We start from the raw sequence: 23633 nt of genomic DNA, 5'->3' as shown, positions 1-23633 counted from the left end.
TGGGGTGGTGGATCAGGGGGGGCTCTCGTACAAACACACGTACTCACGTTTTTTTTTTTTTTTTATGCATCCGAGCACCAGCGCCCTCAGACCTCTATAAAGGAAGTCCTTGTATGGAATATGTAACATCATTTAACACTACACACACTTTCTTTTTCTTGCCCCACAACCTGAGAAATACAAGTAAAGCAATTTAGACTGAAGTGAAATATTCAAAGCTTGTAATGAGAAAGATTTGGGGTGAAGAAAGCTGCTTGGTGGGGTGTACTCTTAACAGAAGGAGCCCTGGAGCCATTCGATTCCCCCATAAACTCTGTGGAGCAGACTTGATACCCATAGGTCAGTGATTGCTAATAAGAAGTCAATGAGACATGGGCTCAGGTTATTTTTCTTTGGATATGCTCCTCCAAACTTGCCTGGTCCTTTAGGCCGCTGACCTTAGAGTATTTAGAAGGTATTGTCTTTGAAATTCCAGGTACTTTTGGGCTTGTAGACTTTCTCATTAGTTCCTTTTGAACACGGCAAACATATGGCAGTCGTATTTAAGAGATTGCCTGCCGTGACCTTTTGCGGCATGCTAATTAGGCCCCAGAGCACCGCAGGCCGTAGAGAGGTGCTCTGAGAAGCCCAGCAGTCTCTTTCCCACTTCTCTCTCTCTGCCTCTGAACTTCTGTCTCATCTCGGCTCTGCCTTATCTGGTAGCAGCCGCTGACACTGCCCTTCGACAGTGTGGGTTTCAAAATTAACATTTTGCTTCATGTGCTTCTAATAACCACTAACCTGAACCTGTTCAACTCCCTCCCTTCCCATACATACCCCCCTTCCACCACCGTCTCCCATCCCTCTCTTTCTCTCATTCACTCTCCTTTTCCACAGGAAATGAACGTGCCCAAAATTACTTTGACCCATCGTCGGCAGAGCAGACAGACCCAAGGCATCGCAGCACGGCTGGGGTCAGAGCCGAAGATGAGCTGGAATTAAGTATGCCTTTCTCTGTCATAATGGTTCTCCTTGGTTCATTAAAGAGGGGTGAGAGAGATCAATGGTAGCTGGCTGCCATTTGTGACGGCGAGACAGTCTATGTAAATACACCAAGCGATGGCATTACTAGATCAGCTACCCAACTCGTTGTCATTGATGAAGGTCACGTATCATTGGTCAGTTTCCATTTCGCTCTGGAGTTTTCTCTCCCCTGTCAAATGACACATGCAGAGCCATATCAATAGTTTGCAGCTCCCCTCCTAAAGTAGGCCTATTAAAAGTGAGCTCTTGGGAGCCAAGTAATATGCATGTTATAATGAAACCTGGCTATTAATGGAGAAGCCATTTCACCTGTATCTTTTAGATATCACTGCCGTGTAATATCAAAGGATTCACCAAATCAAATCTCATCACATGATGACAGGCCAGCTAACAGGCATGTTAATGCTCCTATTTCATTACCCCTCTCCGTGCGCTTCATTTTCGCCCTTCTCCAACCACGGCTAATATCCCAGGTTTGCATGTTAAGATGTGGTTTAGATTGGCTTGTCTGATAAGCAGAAAGTAATTTTGAAGCCCACGAATGCATGCGATTTTCCACCCTTCTTGAAAATATATTCATCTTACAGTTGCTTTGATTTCTAGCAACACTGAACGCAGATGAAAACAAACTGTATGAAAGGATGGCCGCACTGCTGGATGACGACAATACTTTAATAGACATACCTGGTACGTATATTCGTCTCACTGCACAGCTGCATTTTAGGCATTTGAAGGCTTTAAGGTTGCTTGATCTAAAAAAGAAAAACTTATATTCCATATTGTACTTTTGCAGCAGTTTATAATATAACTCTACTGGCATTGATTCTGATTTTACGCACTATTGATGGTATTTTTATGATACCAATGCTAAAAATGTTCAACTCTTTATAGGCATTAAAACTCCAAAATTAAAAGGCATATTTAAAAAGCCAGACAAGCAAAAGCAGCACTATCATAGAAAAAGAACAAAGAATAAACGAGAACTGTACCCTTAATAGTGCTTTCCAAGCACAGCCATTGTCTCCCAGTAGGCGTGCCTTTTCCCATTAGCTCAGTTTCATTTAAACATGTAGTCATCGAGGTAAAACTGAGATGGCTAAAGCTTTGCATTGTTCTGGATGAAGGCAGTCGCACCAGATCCTGTTGACATGACGCACATCTCCCTTGTAATTCCAGCGCACAAGTGATGGGTTTAGGCCCGCTTCAACACGGTAGACTTTAGCAGGCTTGTATTATTTGCCATTGTGTTGGATTTAGCTGTACCGCTGAGATTAGCGGCCCTATTCATTGTCTTGGAATGTTCATGGAATCCCACAGAGAAAGTAAAGAGGATCTTGGATTAACAGTTTCATGTAATAGGCTGGGAGACAGGGAAGGAAAGAGAGATGCTGGAGTGCAGGAGTCCAACTACACTGACTGCCAGTTTGCACTTCACTCAGCTACAATAGACTTCAAGACAATTACCTTATGTAGTTGTATGGATGCCTCCCACCGGTACAGGATGCAAGTGTTCTTTGCACCAGCAGAATGGGGCTTGGAGTATGTCAGAGCACATCTTTATGTTTAGTGACTGCTTCTCATGCCTTTTGTCTGTTGTTTGTTTTTTTTGTTTTTTTCCCTTTGGTTTTACAGCCAGCCATAAAGCGCTATACATTTCACATAAAAGAGCATGATGAAGGCAAAGTTTTTAATAAAGGGAAAAGTGGCCGGCAAGGTAGATGTTTTCCTCACACAAAGATCCTTGGAAAAATGCCTTCTGTCTGAGATCATCAGTCCTTCCTTTCTGTATGGATGAATTCCTTTTGCTTTGGCTCAGAAACGTATGAACACAAAACTGGCGCTCTATTCATCGGAGTTTTCTGCAAGGCGTCAAGCATTGATACGAGCTTCTATGCGGAAAGCATTAGGCAGCGACTACGGCTTTGGCTGTTACACATACTGGACTGCACACGTTGTCTCTCAGAGGGGATAAAATGATGCACAGAAAGCACGTTAGCTACAGTGGTTGATGCTTTCAACGCACCTAAGAATTAAGACAAATTCACGTATTCTGTAAAAATAGTTATTTGCATTTGTTTTGCATCTTTATAGCCTTTTTATAAATGTCACTGATGCAGTTTGTTGGATTTTTGTAATGAGTTTTGTGTTGAGAATATTGTATCTGTGTGAGTATGCTTGGCATGTTTGTGCGAGCCGTTGTGTTAGTAGTACATAACTGTCCACTTCCACACTGTTTTCACAAAAAAATACACATCTCTGTCATTGTGTGCGCGAGTGTGTGTTTCTGCTAAGTAGGCTCATCCATCAGGATGTGAATGCATGTGCCAATGTTTATGAATGCACAGTCGTGTGTATGTGTGTGTGTGTGTGTGTACGTGTCAGTGCATACTCGCTGATGCATATCTCTCCAGGTACGCTGCAAGCCTCCAGGGAGGAGGAGGTGTTGGAGGTGAAAGCGGGTGATCTGGTGCTTCAGCCGCGACTGCTGCTCCACAGTGGTGGTGATGCCTCGGGCTCCAGGCCCTCCCAGGCCCCTGCCAATGCCAAAACACAGGTTGAGGGTGGTGTTGGGCTGGGAGGAGAGGCTGGACTCAGAGCAGGGAGGATGATAATGGGCAGAGAAAGCGCTGCAAAAAGTAATGCTATTCTTTCATTTGGTTTTTTTTTATTTGCGCTCTTGTGCAGATATTATGTTAGTATAGTATTACATTATGTAACAGTATTACAATGCACTTATCTGTAATGTACATAACATCAATATATGGCAGCAAGTGGATTTTTTTTTTTTTTTTTTTTTTTTTAAAAGAGTTTTAAAGCTTTCTGTCAGTTATATTCCTCTAAAGAAATATTTTGATATTATATATTTCAATGGTGAAATGAGAAAGTTCTGTGCTACAGGACTAATGTTTTTTATGTTGCATGTTTGAAGGGGCTTTTAATGCCATGAGTTATTTCTTGCAGTGAGGACAGCTGAGGAAGTGATCCCCCACTACGCCCAGCAGCTGAGGGAGCGCGTGCGGCCTGACATGATCACGCTTGGCAGCCTTTCACTGCAGCAGGTCAGGGCCACAAAGAAGAATATCTGTGTCATCATCCCATAGTCACCAGCACATCAGCCATGTCCATTATGCTGTGTATGAGTGGTTTGGCTAATGGACACGGAGTGCGTGCATGTGTGCAGGCGCATTTGTTCAGATGCTTGTCTGTGCATGTGTGACATTCTTGCCGAAGTGTTTTTAATTTTCCCCTCATTCAATGTCGGTCGCTTTTCTCTGTCGTCCTTTAAACTTTTCTGAGAACGCAGCATTTTTTTTTCATGGAAGATGAGCTAAATCACAGTTGTGAAATGTCTTTTTGTCTAAGAAGCTTTCAAGGTATTTCAGAGGTTAGGTTACTCATTCATCCTCAGCTCAAAAATCGATGCATGGATTTCAACTACGCCATGTATGGTGTGATCGCACAATTAATTTATTTACAGCCTGTTTTATTCTGTCTTTTAAATTTGTTGTGCATTATTATGCATATTTCCGTCTGACAGAAGCTGAATTTTTCTGGTTCTTTACCCTTCTTAAGGTCTTTTCAGAAAAAAAATATAGAGCATGACATATTATTTTCCAACAGGGGAGTAAAGGATTTTGCAAACTAGCATTAAGATCTGACGCTTCTTTGAAGGCGAGTGTTTGTGTAGGGGATACACAAACATAGAGTTTCCATTGTCTTTGGAAATCTAGATTGCAGCGAATCACAGACATTAATGCATATGTAAAGAGGAAGCTAAAACTTTTGTCCACAGTATTTTTAGTGATAATCTCATTTGAAGAGAGTGTGGGAGTATTAAATTACATGAATAGAGACAAATGTAATTGGGGGAAAAAAAAAGAAAAATACAGTGTTTCAGTGTCACTTGGAAGTCACAGCAACAGTTGACTCATCTTCAGTTTAACTGGATAATCAGCAGCATCTACTGTGTACTGTATCAGTACTGGGATCAGTGCTATTTTATTCCACTATAGCATGTACGTGCTCTCCTACTGTTTCCACACCCACCTCCCATTGAAAGTATATTATCCACCAGAGATTTCACATCTATTTTGAAAATTATAGCGTTTTTCTTCTTCCTCTATTCTGCCGTACAAAGACTCTACGGGGCGAGACGCTGTCACTTAGTAGTGTCAATGTGTCTGAATGGGGAGGGAGAATATGCTGACTGAATGGAAAACCGGCAGAAATACTCATCAAACGCTACATGTCTTTAGGGTCTGGCTCGGTATTGATTGCCTGCAGATTGCATTACAGTTGCTCCTTGTGCTTAATTCTGCCATTATGGTGCACTGTACTGTTTCATAAAGCTGCATCCAAAGAAAGCGTCCATGTGTATTTATACATATTTTTAGCAACTGGCTCAGAAGGGATCCCTGAAGAAGAGTGAGTGGGCAAAGAGGAAGAAAAGACTAATGGCCCTCTTCACTGGCAATGTTGAGGTAAAGGCCCACATACTGCAAGTATACATATACATACACTGTATGACAAATGTGTTGTTTCTCATTTATAGCTAAAGCTCCCCTCAAGGCATTAACATAGGAGCTAAATGCTTATGCTCATAGGCTATTTTACAAGCAGAACACATGCTTTCAGTTTTATTTCTTTCTTATTTTATTTTGCTCATTTTTTTAATGTAGAAAAAAAAAAAGATTCCAAAACTGCTGTATCACAGAAATGCATTGAAATGGTGGTTAAAATATCAAATACCATTTGTTAACACACTGTTCAAAGGATCCCAGTTCACAAAGAGGTTGTGATGAAACAGGAAGACCACCACCCAGGCTGAACCCACTGTTTCCGTGGTAAGCGCAGACCCCCAATCATATTTCTTTCCATATGTAAAATTGATGTCACATGACTGTAATCATTAATTGTGTGAGGCGCATTCATATTCCCACTGACATTCGGGATTCATATGTCCTCTGCATGGCTTCTCCTGTCGGCCTGCATTGCATTGTGGGTAATATGGCTCCAGGGCACAGAAATCTGTCCATGTCATTGGGCTGGGAGGTGCATCAATTCTTGCTCCATCCACTTTAGTCAGAGATCACACATCACATCTTGTGGCGAGAGCCCTGCAGGCAATCAGCTTAGCATGTTTAAGTTTTTAGTAATTATGGACTACCATGCTGGCTGACGTGATAATATCAAGAAACTACTGTCCGCATCGGTATCTTGTCTTACACTGGACTGTGTTATGGGTGGGTGGTAGTCGGACACCAGCCCTGTCAGATGAATGTGGTCTAGAGTTTAGCAACATGACCTCCTCTAGACAGCTTTGAACCCTGTAAATTCCTTCTGATATCAATAGTGGGTGGCTATTAGACATGGGAGACTTTCTATGCATCACCTAGGGCTACATCTGCCTGAAATTGAATGAGAAATTATTTCATTTTTCTCTCCCTACGCCTATAAAAGCAAAAAAAAAAAAGACACGAAGCTGACTTGTGGTTTTTGTAACAAATGTGTAATTCATTTGTTTCCACTGTTTCTGATTTAATGGAGGTTGAGTAATTGCATTAGGAAGCACAATGTGCCTTGTTGTGAACTGATGAAAGCATGTGTAATACTTTTGATAGGCAAACAGAGAAGAGGGAGAGGAAGAGAGAAGAAAAAGAAAAAGATCCAGTGCCGGGCTTTGATGCAGAGCATTTATTTGCTGAATTATCCTTCTTTTAACAAGCATCTTATCCCCAGTCACAGGCAGGCCAGGGCCTCTGTGATATTGCTTTATTTTGAGGAATTAAGAGAGGTGGCGAGGAGACAGAGCGAAGCAACCGCTTATTACATTACCACTGATAAGATTGAAAGGCAGATAAAGGCAGAGAGAGAGAGAGAGAGAGAGAGAAACCCAGGGAGGAGAGAGGAAAGAAAAACACACACAGAGAAATAGAGAAAACTAGTGAGAAAGTGTTTGGTTGTAGCATTATTAGATTGAGCTACAGGATGGAACAACAGAAGGTCTGAAAATGCAAGCGGCTCTTTCTGTTTGCGTGTGTCACATACGTGTTTCTGCACATCACAGCAGAAATATGGAAAGCACGTCAGTCAGAGTGCTGGGGGAAGGCCAAGAAGAAGCAACGGCTAAATACAGCCAGATGACAGAGCTCCCAGAATCCTCCTCTTCAGCATCATGGCCCCAGTGGCAGGTAAGATGTGCTTAGTGGCTGGGTTCATGGAAGGAGAAAAAGCACTTTCACTGCAAAAGAGAAGGCGTGCAAACAGGAAGTGGCATGCCCCTTTTTCTCTAAGTGTGATATTGATCCTGGGGTGTTTACAAATCATCAAGAAAAAAAGAAGAAAAAAAAAAGAAGACAGCCAAATGATGTAATTATGTGAAATTCTGTAATAACTGGGGAAATTATAAGACTTTAGTTTCTAATTTTTCAATGCATGCATGTCTGCTTAAAGCCCCCGTTAAGAAAGGAGGCTTCCCTATGCAGCATAACACCATACAGCTCCAACACTATTCTCATATGGGATGTAAAGAAAATGTGCTTCAGCTTCATGTGGATGCTGCTTTTGGTTTTAGGAGCACAAGTAGGTGGAAAATAGAGTCTTAGGAGATGAAAAAAAATGGGGAAAAAAAGAGGCAGAGACGCAAAAAAAAAAAAAAAAAAAAAGGAAACCAAGTGAGAAAAGGAAGAAGGGGAGTGCAGCTTTAGTGCTAGCATCACCAGCTGTGGGAGGGGTATGCTGTTGTGTTGCATCTGGGGATGAGCCTGCCATGCCACCGTGCTGGCTTAAAGATGTAATGAATCTTCAGTCGGGGGCTTTCCTTCCAGGGTGACAACTGGCTTTGAGGAAGGTTGTAAATGCAGGGGAGATTGTGGTATAATTCCTCAGACTGGCGTTTGTGCCCCCCAGTCACCATTCGATTATCTCCCAAATTGCTGTGTTTCACTGAGATAAAGATTTTTTATGGCTTGCTGACTTGAAACAACTAGCAGAGGCAGAATAGGGGGCAAAGCAGGCAGAGGGGAAAGAGAGGAAGATAGAAAGAGAGAAGCAATGGCCAAACCTGCCACGCATAGTAATTTCTTTTGGTAAATGACAAAATCTTTGTTTATATGACATTTCCCTAAAATTACTGCAGCGAGATGAATCTGAAATATAAAATGTCACATTTGGCATGCAAAACTATGAAAATATATTTCTGTGCAAAATTCATGGAGGCATTTAATTTAGAACGTGTTTAATAACTAAGGCAGCCTGCATCAGTAATCCTGCCCGGAGGTCCCAAAAAGATTGTCATATTTATTCTCTCTTTTCTTCACCCCCACCAACACCCCCCATCCCCCCACCCCTTCATTCCAAAGCCAAAAAATTTTAAGGGTAAATGTTCATTGTTAATTAAGATTTACTAATTAAAATGAAAATAATTAACGGGAAAGCTTAATCTCTGAATATTAGCCCATACTTAGAAAGAAAGGAAGTTTTTGTATGTGGCATTTCCTGTCTCTATTAAGAGTGCATTTTGTGCGATCAGTCAATGTGTGGAAAGCCCTGAAAAGATATTTTAGCGAAAGGACGGCGGCTTGCCAGCAGAACCACGGAGGATCCCTCACTGGAGCCTTTGATCTCATCTGTAGGAGTGCTGTAATGTTATGGCACTTTAGGCACAACTCAGGCTTGGGGCAAACACACCACCTCTGATATGGAAAATTGGCTCACTTCACCTTTTACCTTTGCCTTGCTGTCTTCACTGTCTCTTCTGATGCCTGTGCAAGCATGCGAGCCAGATTACAACAATACGTCTGATAGATATACATTCTGCAAATTGGACACTGGAGAGACGCTACTTTTTTTTTTTTTTTTTAATTTCTTTGCTCCTTTATTCTGCTTTCACCTCCTCCTCCTCCTTCTCTTTTCTTCCATTCTATTCTGGATGCATACATTTTCCCCCAATGTGGGGGTTTGGAGGCCTTTCTCACCTCCTCCTAAATGTGAGATGTGTGGGCTAAACCGTTTTGCCACCAATTATACTAATTTCACTTCTGCCTAAATTGTTTCGCTTGTTTTGGTATGCAAAGATGCTCACAGTGGGAAGATTGAGGGGCATTACTGCAGGGCTCAGCACACGCCTTCCTCCTTCACAGGCTTGCAGAGCAGTGGGCATTGCCAGCCTTTTGCTAGATCTGGTACATGGCAGTGAAAAGGATATGAACAGTCACAGGTACAAACAGTGTTGTATACTGTAAAACAGGCTCTAGCACACAGAGGGGAAGTGCAGAGTGTGTATATGTATGTGTGAGTACACACAGTAGCCCTTGAGTCCTACTATATCATTGATTGGAACTGAGAGCTTTAATTGTCAGACACTCAAAATTTGCCCTTAGGATCTGGTTAACATGCTGTAAATTTGAGTACATAAAATAAATAGGAATTAGGAGCTCTGACATAGACAATAACAAATGTCTACAGTAAGGAAACAGGACAGGACAGGATAGGATAGGATATAGATGAGACAACAATATAAACATATCCCAAATAATTTTTTGGGACCAGTATCTGTACTGGTTTACATAGTTTGGCCATTCATAGATATATAAAAAAAAAAAAAGGCTCAGTGTGTATTTATACTTTTCCCTGGTTTTAACTGAACACAAGGTGTTTAACTTGCTTAGTCTACTCTTCCTCAGCCCTGAAACAAGCCACACGCCACACAAAGCATAAAAGCAATTAAACAACAAGTGGGCGGATGCAGTCTGAAGGTTAGCAGGATAATCTCTCCACCAGAAAGCTGGCATTTTGAAAGCCTCATCTCTATGGGCAATCTAACTGATAACAGTCAACGTAGATGTGCCTTTAAGCGATGCCTAAAGGCTTGAACCCCCTGAACGGCTGCATGGTGCTCAGCAAATACAAGATAATTAAATTTGGTACATTTATATTTCAATGGATGAAACTGTCAACACTATTGCTAGAAATGTGGGTTTGAGGATGTTTGAAAGTTTTATTAAAGTTAAACATATTTATTAACTTGTTGAGGTACCTTGGTCAGAAATGACAGTTTTGCAAAGCTGGATTTGTGTACATTTGACAGTTGTTCCTGGCAAAGCCCGTCAAACTCATTTTCGGCCATTTTTCGGTCTCTTTTAGGACATTCTCAGACTTGAGTTTGGCTGGGCCAAATAGATAACCTAGGCGTTCCATGTAATGCCAAAAGGAAAACCAGCAGAGTATAGAGTTCTGCCACCACAGGTGCTGAGGTCCTTGCTGTTTGGCTGTAGAGAATCGACTGTATTGTGCGGTGTTAGGGGTTTGCAGTAGGGTCACGTGTTACTTCACACTTCAAAATACTGCTTGTCATACTTTGTAAAAGACATTTTATTCAACATCTAGGTAAAGTATGTAACATCAAGTGCATTTCATCAGTGTTGCACTTTGTTTTTCATTTTAGGGAGACCAAAGTACCTTTCCTCAGCCTGTGGAGGTGTGTGTATATTGCCTAAGGGCCACCAGAGACAAGCTTCCCAGGGGTCTCTATTCTGTCAGTGTGGCACTTCACAGCCATCTTGGGGGACCTGCTTTGGCCTTAAACAGTAAGAAAGAGCAGCAGACTTGGGCAGCGTCTACTGAGCCAACGAAGCATCGGGGGCGCTTCTACGACAATGACCTGCACATTAACCAGAGCTTGTTCATGGTGGTCCTATTTGTTTTATGTTTTTGTTATTGTTTATGTTAAACTGTATGATTACTGTGGTGCTGATTATTGTTTATGGAATATGGGATATGAAGTGGTGAATGAAATCATGAATTCCAAGTGTCTGATTTGCAGGAAGTGTTGACATTTATAATTAAGGTGATAGATTTGAAATAGAACAAAGGCTACTGAGGAAAAAAAAACAAAAACTTTAATAGGTGTTTTTGGTGTGTGATTATACTATGCTTTTGCACAAATGAAAGGACAAAAGTATTCATGGAAAAATATGAATATATTTTCTTTTTTTTAATCTTATTTTGGTAAGGACATGCTCAGTTGAAATGACTTACCTACAATCTTCCTTCCTCTGTTGGACGCATTTTTTTTTTTTTTTTTTTAAATAAAGCATTTTAAAGACTTAAAACGGTTCTGAAAAGATGCTGTATTATTGTAGAGCAGTATTTGAAAATAAAGCCCTAACTACTTCTTTCCCCTGGAAATCTCCATATGAATAGAACAAGTTCTCAAACATAACATTTAATCTATCCATACAAATCAAACCTAATTTAAATAACATATCAATTATTCATTTATATAAAGAAATAATATTTCATTTGAAAGAAAATAAAGTAAAAATACAGGAAAACATTTAGTTGCTGGTGATTTGCAGCATCAAAATAAAGGGATATGAAAGCAAATAAGTAAAAGTGGAAAGTTAAAGAAGCGACTAACTTTTTTCTTCAAGCATGCTAAAAAGATCTCAACCTCCATTTCCAATGCACAATGGAAGACTAAAAATATCTTTTTTCCTTTTAGTCCTTTTGATAAAACAGCGGATTATATTAGATGGAATCTGCACACTGCCACGTCCCTAAACCTCTTGAAATGACGGAAACCATCCTTTACAAAAACAGCTCTAATCTTAAAAACCCACTGACTTATTCTTGATGGTTGACATTGACCAGTGGATTAGAACTCTACGCTTATGTTTATTCATTGGTGATGTGTGCGCAGGACAAAAGATTCACAAGCAAAACCTTAAAACAGAAGCCTCTAAATTCAGTGTCCCTCTTGATCCCATCTAGTCTTGTATAGGCTCTGTGTTGTGATGGCATCTGTTGAAGGCCTAGCTGGAGCATTTCGCACATGTGGACACTATGGATGCGCTGGTGGGCGTTTTCTTTGAGCTACAGCTTCCTGATAATATTGTCTCCAGCTCCCATCAAACATAAAAGATGGGGTAAAAGCTGGCAAGACCTGAATACAGACCTGGGATCTGATTCAAAGGTAAAGAGGAAAAAAAAGGGTTTTAAGTAAGGCATGGTAAAATGCCTCATGTCACTCTTGTTTCCATCCTCTCCAAATCATGAGCACAAACCAGCTGTTGTTGTTTTCGTTGACAGCGGTGGAAATGCTGATCAGATTTATCTGAGACTACTAGCTTAGCTGTTGCCCACACTGTAGAAAGTCATTTCAGAAGTATTTGCAGTTCCTTCTAAGAGGAAACGAGGACTTAGTGATAGTAGGAGGAGGTTGGAAGCTTATTTTTACATTCCTCCCAATCTCTTTCTCCCACTTTTTTTCATTCAAAATTTCTTCTGTCTGCATGAATTTACAGAACAGCACAGCTGAGTTGGGGGTGTCTTATATGTGCATGTAAATGATTTAAAAGAGTTGTGAGGGACTCAGTCTGAAAGAACTTATAAGCTATACTGAAAGGCTTGTATAGCAAGGAAGCAAAGTGGTGGCCACAAATCAAAACAGCTGATTTTGTGCAAACTTGTCTGAGTTGTTTTCCAAATTTAGATACTTTGTGGACTCATGTAAAAAGATTTATGCGATGACATATCTCAACTTTATATATATAAATACACAAACACACACACACACACACACACATATATATATATATATATATATATATATATATATATATATATATATGTATATATATATATATATATATATATATATATATATATATATATATATATATAATATATATATACACATATATGTGTGTGTGTGTGTGTGTGTGTGTGTATTCATATATATATATAAAGTTGAGATATGTCATCGCATAAATCTTTTTACATATCCCACAAAGATTTATCCACTGGTTTCTCAGACCATTCGGTGCTTCAGACAAGCTTCGACATGGCCAAGCAGACAAAATGATGGAAACACTTGAACGTAAATAAGTTTCTCATGTGTGGATTGATAATAATATTTGCATTGTAAATTCCGTATTGTTTAATATCCTTTAGGTACGGACTGCATACTGGTGTTTTAGTAATGTTGTTCCTCCACATGTTTAGTGTAAGCTAACCGCGACCCACTGTCGCAGTTCGCTTATGTTATAACCTGTTTACACTACAATACTCAAGACAGTAAAACAGAAATGCTTTGTTCCCTCCTGGCCTCTTGTTTACATGCTTACAGAGTTTAAGGTGGTTAAACCCACAAAGCTTTGACAGTGGCTTCCACAGTGAAACTTAGGAAAGTGTATCTGGAATAGGAATAGGAATCTTTGGATGATGGTGATCTTTCAGGTTGTTTTGCCCACTCAGACCCTGTTTAATCTGGAAAAAACACAACCTCTGTGCCATGTTTGGGCAGCTACATAATTTTAAATCCTTTGGCCAAGTGAAGCAAAACCCGGTAGAACATTTATGCCATCAGTATAGGTCACATAACTAGCGGTTAGCGTGCATCGCTTCTGTTGTGTTTATGAAGATGCAGCAAGTTTTACTGCCCACTACAGGCCTGGCATGTGCACTACATTGTTTCTGAATCTATCTAGTCATTCTGCTGTTGTGCAAATTGTGTTTTTTTTTTTTAAATGCACAAAGGAAAAAAGTTTTGTGTCTTTTGTGGAAACATTGTGGTGGAAACAGGGCTCAATATTCTTCCAAGATGTCCGCTCCATGTCACTTTCATCATCAAGATTGCTAGGATATCCTCATGAATGAAGCATAAACTTTAGCTCAAGAGGAGCAGAGTAAAGTGATTTACAAAGTTGAATAAAGTCATCAATGCAGATTCTGGCAAGCTTTCACTCAGCTGAGCGTGATCCAAACAAAAGATTTAAAAGCAACGTTTTCCAACACCTTGTAAAATCTTTGACTCACTCTCCCTTTTTTCATGACTTTACAAAAAAAAAAAAAAAAGTGCAGTTACCTCGATAATGTTCATGATTTTAATGACTGGAACAAGCAAACAAAGTGCATTTTCCAGCAGTTATGAGCACATTCATCACACTCTGGTCTATGATGGGCTAAGCTGACCACCACTTCCCTGTTTCACCAAACTAATGAGGTGGATGTAATGTGATGTAAACATGAATATAAGCCACAGTGCATGCTATTTCTGAATCTGATTTTATCGAGGCGTTGATGAGGGAGGAAGAGAAGAATAAGCAAATGGAGAAAAGGTCCATAGACCTAAATAAAGAGCTCTTTTTTCTTTTCTCTGTGGAATCTTTTGTGCAATAATTTGGTCTTCAAAACTATAAACGGACTCGCTTGAGCAGCCATAGTCCAGATTTTTGTTTCTCCTTCACACCCGTTTTCTATTAAAATGAATCGGCTGATGATTTAAGACACTTCCCACAGTTGACAGCGGAAGTGCACATCATCCACGTCCTCCACATAATGCACACATATATACAAACAAGCGCGCGTGTCAACATGAAGCCACTTCACACAGGCACACAAATCACTATTTATGCAGCTTATATTTCCAGCGGTAAATGAATAACACAATATCTTCAATATCCTCAATATCTGTAATCCATGATATTATTCCATAAATTTATGTCCCGAGTCACACACTGCTACCCATCATCTCACAGGTGCACACCAGATTAGCAGCGGGTAAACGCGATACACATGATTTATGTGTTAAAACAGGTCCTCTGCATTTTCCATTACAACTAATAAAGGGATAAAATATTTCCACCCAGTGATGGATGAAGTCACACACACCTCACTGTCAGTTCATTTTTTAAGCAAACCCGCTGTTCTGCGGGTAAATAAGAATGCACGTGTTTTGCATTGACTGCTAACCACCAACACTCTTTTGCTTCATGCGAGACACCCGTAATATCATCAGTTTGATTGATGACGGCGGCCTTGCTGTTCCTCACACTCGTACTCCAAGCTCAGTCTTTATCAGTCTAACATCCCAGTGTTGGAAATGCAGTAAAAACAGGGGGTCCCCTGAACATAAAACACAAAGAAGTGAAGGCAGGATAAAAAAAAAAAAAAAATCAAAATTAAGTCAGTGCTTTCATGTGTGCTTATTGTAGTGCAACATGTGTGTTCACCTTAACTGTAAGTTATTTTCTGCCTGTAGAACTTACTTGCAGCCTCTGAAGTCACCCCCTCCATGGTGCTGCTATTCCAACTCATCACTGTTTTTGAACACGGCAGCCATCCTAACTCTGTAGTAGCCTGGGGAGCGTTTCCTGTTTGTGGGCCGAGCCTTGGTCTGGTCCAAGGCAGGTGAGTCTGATCCAGATCTGATCTAATTACCTTAAAGGGTATTTCGAGTTTTCTGAGCTTTCTACAGTGTTACAGGGTTGAATCCTCATCAGACATGTGAACGACACCGGGTTTTTTTTTTTTTTATCACCTAAACGCATGTTTGAGTTTGAGTTCCAGCACTCTCTCCGTTCGGTTTCCATGGCGGCAAAAAATGCGTCGTTTTAGAGCGTTTATTCTCCTTGGAAATCCTTGTGACGTCCCGGGGGATAAGGTTCGGTGATTGGTTACCTTCTACTGGTTAACAAGGGCATGTACAAATACATCAGGCGGGTGGAAAACGTGGGATAAAGTTATTTCCAACGATGGCTGGTGAGTTTACCAAAGAGAGACATCCTGCTGCATTCGTTGCTGTGGGTTGCTGTTTTCCACATCGTTTTCAGGCTCTGATTCAGGTTCCAACATGTAGGGCTGTATGCTATGTGTTGACATTGTATTTTGTTTTTTTTATTGAGTTCATAATAGCCTAATCCTTCTGTTTATGAGATGTTACAATGACGGCGAAAGCAGGTGCGGTGCGCGCTCCCGATGTAGCGCGGTGGCAGCTGACCAATCAGTGGCAACTTATATCAGGCGGGAGGCGGGGCTTTATGCGGAAGAGTCTCAATCCACTCGTTTTGTGGGTCGGTCTGAAATAAATAAAGCAATTTTTGACAATAACTCGATCAATCCCAGCCCTTCTGGGCTCAGAAATAAAAATAAATTAGCCTGAAATGCACATAATAGTTCCACTTTAAATCTAACATTTTCATGAGAGCTTCACTTGTTGTGTCATTAACACAGGTTCAAAACTCCACTGCTCAGGGGGGAACCCAGCGCACGACTCGACCAGTTTCATCAAATTGAAGCCATCATCTCCTCTGATCTCGACCACTGGCTGTGCAACCTGTATTTTCAGGTATGTGCTTGTGTTTCAATCAAGAAACACTCATTTTCTATTTATATTGAAATCAATTTTAATAACACGCACAAAAAAAAAAAAAAAAAAAGAACATTTTATCTCTGATCCTCTTCCATTATTTCAGATGTTTAGGAGGCAGGATGGGGGATCTGAGAAGATAGGGGTTGGATATTTAGATTTTCTTTGATAAAAAGCTTTTACAGAGAAATTGGAAATTGGGCCCAGAGAGCAAACAAGAACCACATCTTTACCCAACAATCCCGGATGCATCCAAGCTGATGCATTGATTAGATTAGTAAACATCTTAATTGAATTAAAAACCAGAACAAAGCCCTCTGTCTTTTGCTTTTTCTTTATTTGTCCCTTTGACTGTGACATGCTGTTTGTGTTACACCACTATCATTACTCTTGTCTACAGTTGCTTTTCTTCCTGAGGGTTATTTTTGAGCATTTTTTTCCTCATGCACATGGCAGAAGAATGCAATATTGTTGTCATTTTTATAGGCTTAATTGAGCTGTTTGATGGCAGACAAGAACAAATTTCAATAATTCGCTTTGCCTGCAGTTTGATTGGAAACACCTGTGATGTAATTAGCTACACGTGTTGTTTTTGTGAACACAGTGGTGATGCGCTGGATTCATGTGAATATGACCAGTAATTATTTTAACACAAAGAGGTTCTGTTAATGTTCACTGAACTCAAATGCACACCTCTAACCATTAAAGCCACAACTGCCCTCCTGTATTTTGTTGTGTTTCAGGTAAAGAGACTCCCACCTAGCATATATGGGAAACATGAGTTCCTCACAGTAACCCCCATGATCAAACCTGAGATGCATAATGATCAACCCCATAACCAGCTGCCTCTCCAGCCCCGGCCCTCATCGCAGCCCCAGCTCTGTCCTCAGCCCATCCCTCCCCAATCCAAATCGCAGCTGTATGCAGGTCCCAGCTGCAGAGCAGGGGAGCCCACCGCGGTGGTACATTCTCACCAGGGGTCTCAGCTGCACCTGTCAGCTGATTCTGCATGCTCCTCCTCATCTCTGCCAGGTAGGGATCCAATATTACCCCCCCCCCCCCCCCCCCCGACAATGCCGCAGTTGGGGGGAAAATGTCACCCTAATGTCACCAGCACTGGGAGAAGAAGAATGGCAGGCCTCGGTTAGGGCAAATTCTCACTGAGGTGAATGTGTGTCAGGGTAAAGCTGCATAAACAGAATGAGCAAACCAGAAACGCTCTTGATCTTAGATTATGTACCGTATCACTGTTAGCCTAAGTACATACTTAGCAAGCTTAATAATTGACAATAAGTCGCCCAGTGTTTACAGTGTGTAGCACACTGATTGAAGGCACATTCACATCATCCTTTTTGATTTGAATCCGAGTCCGTCTGCTTGAAAAATCTGCTTGCTTTGGGGAAATGTGAACGCGACAAAAAAAATTCTGATTTGCACCAAAGGAGTGGACTCGATCTGCCTACAAACGCAGGTCTCGGCTCGTTTCAAGTGGACCAAATGCAAGAAGTGGACTACAAAAAAAGTAATTTCTTGCATTTGTTATAGCATTGCATTGTGGGTAAATTCATAGCGATGACGTTAAGAGTCCTCTGCCTCATCTTTTGTTCATACTGCGCTCATTGTTGCAGTGTATTTCTGCAGTATACTTGAATAAGACAAAATAAAGAACCCAAAGCAGTGATAGTTTTGTTTCCATGTTTAACTTGCAACAGAGTTTTTCTTCTTCACGTCGGTCTTGTCTTCTCTTTTGCTAAATACTAGTGAAGCGCCATCTTTGGCAGGAATGGGGATATATTATTATAAAGCTTTGGCTCATTTGACCAAAGTGTAGAGTGAACACAATCTTGGTCCACATGGATACACCCCCATACAACTGAGCTGAGTCCCCAATCGGACCAAGTTTAGCAGATAATCCTGATGTGAATGCACACTAATCCAGGTTTTTTTCAAGCTGGAAGATCCAATGTTTTTGTAATAATACACAGTTACATTATGGTGGGTATGAAAGTTCGATCAGGTCACATTGCAATAATAACATTTCTTGCATTGTAAAACATTGGAAAAGGGATTGATGACTGTGTTAGTAACCATAAGGTGATGCGTTCTCATTTTGCTAACATGCTGTTCTGGTTTCCTCCCAATTCATTCAACATAACGGCGATTCCCAGAAATAATAATAATGATAATAATAATAAAACCAGGTGGTATTAATTTACTACAAAGACGACTGGCTAGTATTTTTGTTATTAATACATTGCCAGCTTTCCTTGTCTTTCTCTCTTTTTTCTTTTCTTTTCTTTTCTTTTTTTTTTTTTTTGCACACACAGCTCATCTTTATTTAACAGTCCTCAAAAGTTTCTGGGGTGCTCTGCTTTAAACATCACACAGGCTTTTTAATTACAAATGAGTTGTGACAGGTCTGCTGGGTAGCACCCTGGCCCATTTTAAACATGATGCCGGCTGACAGCTTGGCAGTGTTCTCCCAGCACTGAAACATGTGGAAGAAATTGGTCTTTTACATTTCACAGCTTGTCGCTTCCTCCGCTGGCTGACCTGTGACCCCCCACAGAGATCCTAACGCCCACAAGGGAAGTGTCCCCAACGAACTGACTGCCTTTCCAGAGAAGGAGAAAGGGAGTAAAAGAGGGAGAGACGCGCTCACTATGGGAGATTTATGTTCTTGCCACACAAGGGAGAAATGCTCCAGATCTCCTCAATGCACAAGACTGCAAACTCTGGCTCATGCACACACAGTCTCGCAGCCAGGTGAAGGAGGTTGCTTGGGAAGTGAACCCGATCCGGGAGTGAAATAACGGATCAAAAAGTGTCCCACACAACACCTCATCCCTGCCGTTGCTTAAGCCGACCTGACGTTTGTGCCTCATTTGCATACAGATCCGTTCATGTTGCATTACCTCTGGAGCAGATTATGGCGCTCAGATGGGGCGATATGTCAAGGCTGAAGGGAACGATTGGACGGACAACTTCAAACTAGCCAAAAATGGAAATCCAATTCAGGAAAGGAAAAGAGGAACGAATTATACCCCCCCCCCCCCCCCCCCCTTTTTTTTTCTTTCCTCAATCCTTAGTCAAGTCTGAGGGTTTTCAGACATTTCCTTCCTATTTCATGCCTCCTTGTTTCTGATGTGTGCTGTGCAAGAGATCACTTTCTCTGTGCGTGTAACCCCAGAATTTTCCTCATTACCTATTTGTCTCAGAGTCGCGGCAAGTATATGGAGACCTCCTGTCATTGATAACATACACAGAGCTGTGCCTGACAGTGAGACTGGAAGTTTGCATTCCTGAGGCCTGAACTTAATTAATCCCCATAGAAAAATCACAGTGCTTGCAAGGTGTCTGCAGCAGAACAAAACCTGACAAGCCAATCCAAGATAATTGCTCTGACAAGTTTTGATCAGAGAATCAGAGGATTACTGGAAGTGCTTTTGTGAGTGAATGCAAAGTTTTAGAGTTTCAGATTAATTTGCTCTCCTATGATAATAATCTGATTTACCTCAGTTGACTTGTCTCAGAATAATGGAGCGTATTTAGCTTCAGATTAGCTAGAGGCGCACTGGGTTAAGTGACCTTTCACATTAACTGAATGATCCAGTTCCACTGTGTTTGTATGAACCCAAATGACTAATTAGAGCAGCATCTTGTTTCATGATTGCCTTTTTGTGGATCACTAGGAGCACGCAGATGATTCTGCCATGTATGTATCACAAATTCATCTCAACGTCGATGGCTCGAGCACCTGTGGAGGTCCCGAGGATTCCTCATCTGATGTCTTCTTTGGAGACCTCTTTGCATCGTAGGTTGATTGCCAGTTCAGACTGATAATATCCAAAAGGATGGATTCAGTTTTTAGCTTTTCTTTTAGCAATTTTATAAGCACTTGCAGTAGCTGGACAAATACTGTGTGTCAGGGACAAGCACACCTAAAGGTGAAAGTGACTTGTTTCCAAAGTGGCCAAAAAAGAAAAGCTCCCAGTTTTTGCTCAACAGGTGCAGCAAACTTGATTAGAATTTCATGACTAGTGAGGAGCAAACAGATATTAGTATTCAGTGAGTGCCTGTTATTGCCTTTAAAATTCAATGGATTAAAAAGCAAATGCACTCCTGTGCAAAGCAACGCAGAATCCTTGCAGTATCATAGCAACCTTAACCCCCAGATCCTGTCATGGACTCAGGGGTAATCTGCAAGCTGCTAACCTTCGATTCTACTGCAAATTTCGACCAGTCATTGAGCAATTAGGAGCCTAGGTGAGCAAGAACCGGCATCTCCGTCTGGTTCCATCTCACCACTAACACAGTGATGGGGTCTCTACAGTGTTGCAGCCTTCAGGCTTTTCTCTGTACTCAACCTGCCTTTGTGTGGAAGCAGGAGAGAATAGAGGCATGTTGAGTTATGCATTTGTGAGGTACTTGCTCACATTTCTACTCTGGCAAAGTGTTTGTGCATATATGCAAGTGTCTACACTGATGTGTTTGCCTCTTGGTGTGTGGGTGCATCAGTGGAGTGTGTGTATAGGATGAGCATGAGAGCTGGTCTTAACAGAGCTCAGAGCAAACGGGGGATAACAAGGAGTTTGTTGTTGGCCTTGGGTGCCCAGAGAGGCTGGAGTTGTGGCGGCTCCAGCACTCCGAGTTCACGGACGTAGCCCTTAGCTGTCAGAGCTGTCGATGCTGCCTCCGCACTGATTTCAGTTCCACAACATCTGACCAACAGCAAGTGGAGCCTGATGCAATGTGTGTGTCTGTGTGTGTTATGTGTTTGGTTGAACGGTTTAGGAGAGTATTCTAATCCATGGGGGCCCATGTTCATGAGTTTAGATGTTGCTGCTGATAAAGGTTGAGATGTTAATGTGTGTAGATGCTGGTGTGTGTGTGTGTGTGTGTGTACAAAGTAAAGCCAGTCACGGGTTGCACCGGTCAGTCTCAGATTGTCTGCACAGGAACAAAGATGTTGTTTGCTGTGATGAAGTATTTAATCAATAGGTACACAACTCAGACTGGCACAGGACTTTCTGCTTGAATTTAAATCTATAACATTTCATAAAGGCTTTTATTGTTGTCGGTCATTTTTATTCTTTTAATAAACTTTCTTCCTATCTGTGAATAAGTTTTAGCAGCATTCAGATATGAAACTGTAAACTTAAGACATATTAAAATAAAAAATATGTATATCCTGATAACAGAGCAAATAAAGCCTGATTAAGCATGTAACTATACATCCATATAGTTTGATCCATTGATTTGTAATTTTCACATGATTTGTAATTTTTTTTTATTTTAATTAGAATTTTTTTTTTTTGCATTTTTCTTTTGGTTACAAGTTAGTTTCAGTTTCCTCCTCTGTCACACCTGCTTCTTATCCATCCCTCAGTCTAAAATCTCTTCTTTTCCTTTTGTTCATCGCTACATCATTTTGTTGTTTTTCACTGTCGTCACACTAGTTGCAGTCAGACTGCCAGTCAGCTGTGTGTTTGCCTGATGATGAGTTCATTTCAGGTTCACATAGTCCTATCCTTCCTACTCATACACGGATCGCAATATTAGGTTAATGAATTCAATCCAAAGGTTGCTTATTAAAAATAAGACATGGGTACTTACAAGAACAATGTAAAGCAAAAAAACAAAAAAACAAACAAAAAAACAAAACAACACATATATATATATATATATATATATATATATATATATATATATATATATATATATGAATAGCAGTATTTTTACATTATATACTGCTATAATTTCTACAATATAAAATGTATTATCTTATGTTCCCTTTGTATTGTTTAAAAATGTTTAATGCGCAGAATATCTAGAAAGTTTTACGGTCTTTGCTTGAAAAGAAAATTCTTTTTTTTTCAATTAAATGTGTGACTGAACTAAAAAAAAAAAAAAAAAAGACATTTTAGTTGCTTTTTGTGATTTAATATGAATGGATGTTAATTAATTTGTATGAGTGGCTTCATGCATCACAATAAATTGGAATTGTATCTTGAACATCAAATTATTATGAATTGAATCAATATATTATCATATCATGAGAAAATGTGGGATTTAACAGCCCTGCTTGCTCCACAGGTTTAAAAGTTAACTGCAGTAAATAGAAACTCCAGTTGTGGGAAATTTGGTTTCACTCTCTGAAATGTAGCAATGAACGGTCTCTTCCTTTCATTTGCATGTTGTACATTTAAGCTGTCAGGGAGATTTTTTATATTCAGTCTATATTTAAGTCATTATTACTGATACATTTAATCCTGTGGCAAAAAAAAGAGAATTATATCTTTCCTGAGTTTTCCATATGTTTTATATAGATGTGATTGGTTCCACGGGGGGAAAAGTTTCACATAGTGAGATTTTTACATGTATCAAGCTAAGGTTTACTTAATTACAACCTCCAGGCAAAGCAGGAACCCTTTTTTAAATTCTGTGAATGTTAATATGCTAAATAATGCAGATCTTCGACTCTTCAAGCATGAGACACACATCTGGCGGCTTACCATTTAAATTACAGCAAGTAAAGTCAGACAGATAGAAAGAAAAGAAAAACTGGAGGATGAAAAACACTTCAAAAGTCATTTTCCAAAGAACAGAAGAATAGAAAATGATCATGCATTTCTTTTGATTTTTTTAAAAAATAATTTCACAGACCCAAAACCTGAGACTCTTTTACACCGACAAGTGTCAATATAGCACATTAAATATACATTGTTTATGCACTAAATTTCAATATTTCTAATAAAAAAAGCTAGAATTTATCTACATCTTAAGTGTGCTTTGTTTCCATTATTAATTCAAGATGAAAACGTGCACTTTTCAGTACTGTTAATCTTTATAATTAGCATTTTGTGACAGAAATGTTATATTTATTAAAGAAAAACCCACAAACTTTTCTTTTTGGGATGCAGGGAAACACGACTCCTCTGAAGCTTTTTCCGGAAACATTGGAGAGAAGAGTGATCCATGCAGGGATAAAGCAGAGGGTGGGATTCATTGTAAGGTAATGCTGTGATTGAAGGAGGAAGCAGTTCCCACCTTTAACAAAATGTGCACCTTCTCTACTTTCTCCCATTCCTGACTATTTCTTCCCTTCCCACCTCCCTCTCTATCTCTCTCTCTCTCTCTCTCTTTCTCTCTCTGCACCCTACACACACACACCTCCCTGGCTTATTATCTGAGATTTGTCAAAATACATTTCACACTAACAGGTATTTTTCAGCCTTCAAAGCCAGTTTTGATCTGCTTGACAAGCCAAAGCAGCTCAAATTCTGTGAAATCAGCAATGCCAGCCAGACCTCTTTTTTTTTTTTTTTCTTTCCTCCAAACCATTGGAAACCCACCTCTTCCTGTGCTACAGAAGACATAAGCTAAATTAATCAAAGCCTGTGTGTTACCTGCCATACTTTGAAGTGGTAATTGCAAAATGACTCCGTGTGCTGATCTG

General features: G+C 40.3%; 1 protein-coding gene across 1 annotated transcript in view; it reads left to right on the top strand.

Annotated features, from left to right (window-relative positions):
- Positions 1–23633, top strand: part of ofcc1 (orofacial cleft 1 candidate 1) — a gene marked incomplete at both ends in the record, with an annotated part of 123175 nt that overhangs the window by 55699 nt on the left and 43843 nt on the right. Inside the window, 10 exons of the mRNA XM_079259615.1 lie at positions 877–981; positions 1627–1710; positions 3435–3659; positions 3985–4082; positions 5418–5504; positions 10469–10711; positions 15068–15216; positions 16039–16153; positions 16918–17206; positions 19393–19454. Of these exons, the coding sequence (XP_079115741.1) occupies positions 877–981; positions 1627–1710; positions 3435–3659; positions 3985–4082; positions 5418–5504; positions 10469–10711; positions 15068–15216; positions 16039–16153; positions 16918–17206; positions 19393–19454 (1457 nt within the window). The remainder of the gene's footprint in view (positions 1–876; positions 982–1626; positions 1711–3434; positions 3660–3984; positions 4083–5417; positions 5505–10468; positions 10712–15067; positions 15217–16038; positions 16154–16917; positions 17207–19392; positions 19455–23633) is intronic.

This window comes from Telmatherina bonti (assembly GCF_933228915.1).
Source record: "Telmatherina bonti genome assembly, chromosome: 20".
Classification (NCBI taxonomy): domain Eukaryota; kingdom Metazoa; phylum Chordata; class Actinopteri; order Atheriniformes; family Telmatherinidae; genus Telmatherina; species Telmatherina bonti.
The sequence above is the reverse complement of the archived record's forward strand: the minus strand, read 5'-3'. Positions and strand labels throughout refer to the sequence as shown.